General features: G+C 42.4%; 1 protein-coding gene across 1 annotated transcript in view; it reads left to right on the top strand.

The window, feature by feature from the left end:
- Positions 1-5,772, top strand: part of PPP2R1B (protein phosphatase 2, regulatory subunit A, beta) — a 31,887-nt gene extending 26,115 nt beyond the window's left edge. Inside the window, exons 11-14 of the mRNA XM_014540107.1 lie at positions 1,716-1,870; positions 2,217-2,359; positions 2,985-3,076; positions 3,466-5,772. Of these exons, the coding sequence (XP_014395593.1) occupies positions 1,716-1,870; positions 2,217-2,359; positions 2,985-3,076; positions 3,466-3,482 (407 nt within the window). The 3' untranslated portion in view covers positions 3,483-5,772. The remainder of the gene's footprint in view (positions 1-1,715; positions 1,871-2,216; positions 2,360-2,984; positions 3,077-3,465) is intronic.
- The last annotated feature ends 2,571 nt before the right edge of the window (positions 5,773-8,343 follow it).

Genomic DNA, 8,343 nt, shown 5'->3' with positions numbered 1-8,343 from the left:
CACCTTTGTATTTACTTCAGCACCGCACCTCCTCTGAGTCTCGGTATGCTTTTCTCTTTCCTTCTCGTTGTAGAATTTCCACTCAGCCAGCCTTCCTGTGGTTCTGGATGATGTCCGTTATGTCTTTTAGTTGTATTTTTGAAGTGGTTGTGAGAGGCAGCAATCTCTGGTGTTTACCTATGCCACCATCTTGGTTTTCTCTGTCAAAAGTGTTTGTTATTTCTGATATATATTTAACATTAGTGAGACTGACATCCCAGAAGATTCTCTACTTAATTATTCTTTCCTTTTAAAAAAAAATAAATATTTTTATTGGTTTCGGAGAGGAAAGGAGAGAGAGAGAGAGAGAGAGAGAGAGAGAGAGAGAGAGAGAAAGAGAAAGAGAAAATCAATGATGGGAGAGAAATGTCGATCAGTTGCCTCCTGTATGTGCCTCAAACAGGGATCAAACCCACAACTTGGGTATGTGCCCTGACCAGGAATCAAACCCACCACCTTTTGATGCATGGGATGACACTCCAACCAACCAAGTCACCTGGCCAGGGCTTGTAGGAAATTATTAAGTGTTAAAACAGGTACATTTATTCACAGAAGACATTTAACATTTCTCAACATAAACATTTTTAAGGGAAAACAGGCATGAAGGTCTGAAGTTTTTATTTGCTATTGTGTAGATGACCACAGTGGCCTCCACACTACCTCCTCGCTGTCTTCTCCCTTTAGCTTTCTTGCCACTATTGGAGTAGTCTTGCTAAAGTACCACACTAGTCACCAGGTGACAGCTTTGCTTTAAAAACCCATCTTTTTATTTTAAAATATATTTTATTGATTTTTTACAGAGAGGAAGGGAGAGGGATAAAGAGTTAGAAACATCGATGAGAGAGAAACATCGATCAACTGCCTCCCTCACCCCCCCTATTGGGGATGTGCCCGCAACCAAGGTACATGCCTTTGACCGGAATCGAACCTGGGACCTTTCAGTCCGAAGGCCGATGCTCTATCCACGGAGCCAAACCGGTTAGGGCCCATCGTTATTTTTATTTATTTTTTTTATAACCTCTCAATGTACCTTTCAAGATGTTCTGTGTTTTGGGTCTCCTATAACTGTCCAGCCTCGTGTTTTCCCAGATTTCAGCTATCTCCTTTGTGTCCCGGGTAAATTTTTTTACCCTTTCCAGGAATTACCATCTCTTCTCTTTCCTTACACAAATCCTCTCTAATCTTTGAGGCCCAGTACAAAGCCTTTTTAGACCTTCCTGTTCTCTTATTTCCAAAAGACTTTCTAGAGCTTCCTGTTCTCTCTTCTCAACTGCTACAGCTCTCACAATTTCACACTTTATTATAATCAGTCTTATACCATGTGACTACTTGGAGTATGGTAGCTTTCATTTTTCTAAGTGTATGATCTTGAGGAGAAATACATGTATTTTTCCTGTTACACATAGCATATAGTAGGCACTGATACTTGTTAATTAATTCGTGATGCCTATAATGAGCTCCTTACCTTCTTTTTCCTTGGACATATTACACATTTTGAAACTATAGTAAAACCAAATCAGTGTATTTATGAGTTGTAGCTGACCACATGCCACTGCAGCATGGCTGACTTTGGAGTGTGTTTGCAGCATCTTGATTTTGGCCCGCCTTTGCTGATGATGTACGTAAACTAGGTCGTGCTGTACTGTGAACAGCATTTCTTTTTCCCTCTCCTGCAGTGTATGCCATTCGCGAAGCTGCCACCAACAACCTCATGAAACTAGTTCAGAAGTTTGGTACAGAGTGGGCCCAAAATACCATCGTTCCCAAAGTGTTAGTAATGGCAAATGATCCTAATTATTTGCATAGAATGACCACCTTATTCTGCATTAATGTAAGTATTACACAGCTGTTATTGCTCAGGTGTTAAAGCAGTTATCCAAGATTGTGTTCCTGAATTCTGAATATATTGTCTTCTAGTTGGAATGTATTTCTTATTGATTTCTTTGGATAGTTAAGAGATGAGAGAAAAATATCAGCTCTCAATCCATGTTAAAATCTACAGTAGTGAAGTCAGTTGTGAATTCTGCTCTAATTCTGGGTTTTTTGAATTCTACTTTGTATTCCTCATTTAGTGCTCAAACTAGAAACATTTTCCTGTTGGCCAGTTACTTTTTTTATTAAGTATTAATTTTTCTCTTTAGATTTGGGGATATTTTACAAATAAAAGTGTTTTCTAGGTACTGTCTGAAGCCTGCGGTCAGGAAATAACTACTAAGCAGATGCTGCCTATTGTATTGAAAATGGCAGGAGACCAAGTGGCGAACGTCCGTTTCAATGTGGCCAAATCTCTACAGAAAATTGGACCAATTCTAGATACTGAGTAAGATTTTAATATTATTCTTATTTTAAAAGTAGATTAAAAATATTACATGATAGTGGGGAGTAATGGCTAAAAATAAATTCGGTGATTTTTACTTTACCTAAGGTGTGGGTTTGTTTAAAGAAAATAATAAAACAACCATTTTTGCAGGTGTCCAATCTTTTATATTTAAACTCGTATATGTGAAGATCATTGAAGCTATTTCTGCTGAGAACTTTAGATATTTAGTATTTGTCAAACTTATAGGTGTTTTAAAAGATTTTTGTATTTTAAACTTTAAAAATTGCCTTAGAGCCCTAGCTGCTTTGGCTCAGTGGATAGAGCATCGACCTATAAATCGAAGGGTCCCGGGTTCAATTCCAGTCAAGGGCATGTACCTCGATTGCAGGGTCCTCCCTGGCCCAGGCGCTGGTTGGGTCACATGCAGGAAGCAACCAATCGATGCATTTCTCTCACATCGATGTTTCTCTCCTACTTTCCCTCTCTCTTCCACTCTCTAAAAATCAATGGAAAAATATCCTTGGGTGAGGATTAAAAAAAAAAAATTGCCTTAGAGCATATGTACCATAAAACATTTTTCTGACCCAGAAGACTGCCTTTCACAGATAATACTGTTGGATTTCAGTGCTTTGCAGGAGGAAGTTAAACCGGTACTGCAGAAGTTAGGCCAAGATGAAGACATGGATGTCAAATACTTCGCACAGGAAGCTATAAGTGGTATGTCCTTCTGTTGTCTGCCTTGCAGCTTTTGCTTTGGTTGACAGGGTGTAAGTGACGCTCAGTGGGCAAGGCGATCAGCATATGGGAGACGGAAGGGTGTTGAGTGCCTGGAATGCTTATTCCCTTCTTGGCTCACCACTGAGCAGGCCGTTTCTCAGTCCCATGTGTAGGGATGGGTAGGAATGTGATTTTCACTAGTAAGAATAGTTTGTTTGGATTTTAATCAATTTTTAAAGTCTAACTTTGATTAGCCTGACAGAGTAGAAAAACTGACCACAATGAGAAGTTCAGTCTCCTGCTTTTGGATAACTGTTGTGCTCAATAGTCACATAGGTAGTTCATGAACTTTCTGTGCCACTAACTTGATTCTGTTTGGAATTTTCCAGTGCTTGCGTTGGCATGATGAGGAGCAGGAGGGAAAAGACTTTACTAATTTCTTAACACAGATTTCTAGTCAATGTGTTCTTCAACTGGATGGAGAAAAAAATGGAAAACCTTCAAGACCTCATCCAAGCAAATGGCAACAGCTTCCAAGAAATCAAATTTCAGTGACTTGATTCTTTTTAAAGATGTAAAGGGATTGTTTTTACTTGTCTTCCTTGTTGGGATAATTATACACCATTCTTTTTGTTTGTGACCAGTTCCTGACACTCGGTACAGTCGTTTCTTGATTGTCTCCAGGGATTTATTGGGCACTATCTGGGCTCCTGCACCCTCACCGTTCCATCAGCCTGGCCACTTACTGTCCTGACCAGGGCTGGATGGGTTGGGACCCAGACATGCAGTGGAGTGATTCTCTTGGTGTCTACTTGTATCTGTGTGTCTGTTCATCATTCCAAAGTTAAATGTACAACTTATGTTATAAACCCTCTATTTGGGAGACACATTGAGATTTAACTGTAGTGAAAGCCACATTTTTCTGGATAATGATGGTCTGCGTCAGTGTCTTACATGAAAGGGGAATGTGGAAGCTCAGAGTTCATGTGTTGTTTGTTCCGGTTTTTCTTTGCCTTATTTTGACTAATCATGTCACTCAGAAACCTGATGTGCAGATGTATTGCTGCTAATGTGTAATGTTAAATCCGAACTGAATTTCCACAGCTTATACCACTGTGTTCAAAATACTTCTCTCTCTCCTTGCTGAGAAACTTAAAATTTAGTGCCTTCGAATAAGCAGTAGTTCTACCGTGTCATTGTAAGATTGCAATTTTGTAATTCTAATGAGAAAAGGAATGACTGGTATAATACTGTGAGGATTTCCTGCGCTTAACCTCATTCTGCTTCCAGCTGTGTTAACATCTGGTCCTTGCTTTGGCTTTGCAAACTAAATTTCATTACTACTTTTTTGGTATGGATGATGCTGGAATCATCATTTGAAAACTTTGTTTTTCTGCTTTTACAGTAAAACCTCATTAATTTTTCCTGGAACTTAAGATAACTAGTTAAGCTGAAGGAAGGGTTTCTTGGAGCAAATTAATAGTTTGTAGGGAAGCCTATTGGACCCAAACTAAAACTATTTTGAAGCTCTCTTTAAAAAGTACCCTTTTGCCAGTTAGTACACCAATTACTAATCACTTTTCAATTACATTAAAATACTTTTCATGAGGATTTTTATGAGCCCCCCCTTTTTTTTTTTTTTTTTTTTAGATATATTCAGTTTAGTCTTTATCCCTGAAATATATACATTTGTATTTCATGGAGAATTTAAATATATTTCCATGTAAATTTATTTACATTGTCACCTATTCAAACTCACCTTGTTCCTAATGAATGTTAATGAGGTTTTATTGTAGTTTATTTTTCTCAGTGCATCTTGCTAGGTAGTTTGCTTGTTCCATTTTGGTTTTGGAATTATTTCTTTTATTCACAACCTCTTTTAAACCCAGTGCACCCTATTCTGTTTTTTGAAAACCAAGTTTGAGTGAATTACTTTCAAGTTTGTCTTACCGTAGAAAAACAACATTTTGAATCAGAAATTGCCTGCATTTAAAATTGTCAAATTACCTTATAGTAACTTTCTATTTTATTACTTTTGGGGCTAAGAATTAAATATTTTTCCTAAGCAAAAATCTTTTATACAGTCTCATTTTATATCTTAAACTATTATGCTGTAAACATCTTAATTTTAGTTTCATGGTTCTTTTTTTATTATTATTATTACCTGTAGGTTATGTTTATTCTTTATTGAATTTCATTTTTCAGAGGCTGTTGTCTTCATTCTTGAAACAAATTTGTACAACCATTGCTTTATTCTTTGGTTGGAAATACTGGTTGGTTGGAAATGTCCTTGGTTTTGGGATAGACTTTTAAATGCCCTTGTGTGCCCCCTGGGGGTCCTGTGCATTGACCTTCTACCCCAAGACTATGGCAAAGGAACCCTTTACTTTTTCAGACATGGGTCAGGGAGCTCAGCAGGGCGCTGCCTTTTTAGATGACTTCTTAGGGACTTCACTGTGTCTTTCTGCCTTAAATGGTAGGGAATCAATCCCTTTTGTTACTGCTCAGAGGAGTCATCTTTTTTTTTTTGCTAACTTGGTCATTTTCTCCACAGGTTATCTTGCTGTCACTATAATGTAAGCTCCACGAGCTCAGTAAGGGCAGGGATTTTTGTCTGCTATATCACCAGCACCCAGATCAGTATCTGGTGTACGTAGTGGGTACTCAATAAAAATGTGTTCAATGAATTTTTAAAATCTGTCCTCTGATGTGTTGTGTTCGTGGAACAAGTCATCAAAGGTACCAGACTGCATCTCATTCTCCCATTCACAAATGAAAGGACCTTACTGCTCTTAAGAAATTAGCTTTATGTGACCCTTCTCCATCCCCCATCTTAGGCAACAGTTCCATTTGGATTGGTGCAATCACCTCTAACATAGATTGCTGTTATTTTTTCATCCCAGGCAGTTCATATCAGTTGTTTGGTCGATTAGGAAAGGGAAGCAGAGACAAACATACAAACCTATGTCAATAAAAATGTCTCCTCAACAATGGAATTCACTTCAGTGTTTCTTTCCCATTTGTGTGGGGTTTACTCCTCAGAGATTTGAGAGACCAGACAGACCTTAATTCTCTGTGCTGCCAAGTGGGTATGAACCTGAAGATGCATGGTGTTTCATAAGAATAAGCTGGTTCATGTGTGATTTCTGACAAGGCCTTGTTGACATAGCCATCAGCTCATGGAACGACCACAGCTTGACCACTGTGATGCATGGTCTTGGGGTCTCTGCTGGACAACTTGTCCTGATTCACAATAGGCAGCATGCTAACCTCTGAGCTGTCCTAAGCATTCAAGATAGTGCATGGACCTCCAGGGGAAGAAGAATGTCATCTGGACCCCGTCGTAGCTATGGCAATGCTCTTCTTGCGATTGTGACCGCTATGTTGGTGATTTCCTGTGGAAGTCACGTGGTACCCTCCCCACAGAGATGGCAGGGCCGTAGCCACAAGCTGGGTGCTTGTCCTACCCTTTTGCCTTTGACTTCAGTTCCTCTGACCTGTTTTCATTTTGAAGCTCCTGGCTTACAGCCTCCTGGTGGCTGCTTGGGTGTGACACGAGCGAGAGGAGCGACCTTGTTAGCAGGTCTAGGGCCTGGTCTGCTCCTAAGTAATCGTTCCCTCGGATTCTCCTGTTTCCAGCCAGTTCCTTGCGCCTCTCTCCTGTTCACTCACGTGTCTCCAATCCTTTCTTTGTACCCAAAATAGCCCCTCTATCCTCCCCATGAGCCTGCTGTGTCCAGGAAATGACACAATGTTCAGTTGAGGGAAATGTGGAGGATGGGGAGTTAGTTCCTCGTTGGGTAGGAAAGCCAAGCTGCTGCTTTCTGCAGAGCTTTCTGACCGGTGCTCTCAGTCCTGAATGCAGCCAGCACTTGACTGGTTGGGGCTCTGTAGGCCGGCAGTACCGAGTGGGGAGCATCCCCTGCTACCATCAGGCTGGTGGGTGGCCCTTTGTGCCGCTCTGGAGGAAAAGCACCTTCATTGAGGTCCTGGGGTCACCCCGCCTCCCCACTGCCACACCTGAGCCACGGAGGGCATCCTGGCCGGGACATGCCCGCCCAGGGACAGTTTCTGTGCAGCCATCTGTCGCTAGTGGTGGCCCACGGACTGAGGAAGTTAGATTTTCCCGTGGACTATGGAGAGCCCAGCGCCCCTGGGCTGACAAGGACCTCCTGCGACCCAGAGGGCCTGGAGAGGACACCAGGAGGCAAGCGCACAGACACGCTGGGCCTGAGGCCTCCCCTCCCAGGGACTCAGGTGTGGGTGGAGGACAGTTGGCGTGGCCTGCTGCTACAGCAGGCAGGGGGGAACTCCGTCCCGGAGGACAGCAATGTTTTTAGGGCCAAGAGAGTATACAGGGTGGGGCAAGAGTAGGTGTACAGCTGTTTGTATGGAAAATAATACCATCTATAATAATAAAAGTGTAATATGCAAATCGACCAAACAGCAGGACGACCTTCCGGAGGACCACGCTATGACACGCACTGACGCCAGGCCAGTCAAGGTGGGTGCGATGCAATTGGTCAGGGGGCCCCGCCATTGCTCCAGGACTGCCCCGCAGAGGGAGGCCCAGGCCACCCAGCCGGCAGCGCTATGTTTAATACAGTTCCTCATGTTGTGGTGACACCCAACCATAAAGTTATTTTTGTTGCTACTTCATAACTGTAATTTTGCTACTGTTATGAATCGTAATGTAAATATCTGATATGCAGGATGTATTTTCATTGTTACAAATTGAACATAATTAAAGCATAGTGATTAATCACAAAAACAATATGTAATTATATATGTGTTTTCCGATGGTCTTAGGCGACCCCTGTGAAAGGGTCGTTCGACCCCCAAAGGGGTCGCGACCCACAGGTTGAGAACCGCTGCTGTAGAGGGAAGCCCAGGCCAGCCAAGCGATTGCACCCCATGCCTGTCGCCCACAGAGGGAAGCAACCAGTGGTGGGGGAGGGGAGGTAGTGCTGCACAGATGGCAAACAGTGGCAGCGGTGGGGGCAGGGCCAGCTGCCATCAGCCAGGGGAAGGAAAGCCCTAATAGGCCCTGATCACAGGCCAGGCCTAGGGACCCTACCTGAGGGGTCCTGGATTGTGAGAGGGCACAGGCCTGAGAGGGCACAGGCCGGGCTGAGGGACACCCCGCCCCACGCACACACATTTTGTGCACTGGGCCTCTAGTAATACTACAAGAATAAACCGTGTTTCATGTACTCATGACTATAAATCTACTTTTGCCTCCCCTGTGTTTTAAGCCCGCTGCCCTG

This window comes from Myotis brandtii, unplaced genomic scaffold (assembly GCF_000412655.1).
Source record: "Myotis brandtii unplaced genomic scaffold, ASM41265v1 scaffold105, whole genome shotgun sequence".
NCBI lineage: Eukaryota > Metazoa > Chordata > Mammalia > Chiroptera > Vespertilionidae > Myotis > Myotis brandtii.
This window is presented reverse-complemented; position numbering and strand designations above follow the sequence as displayed.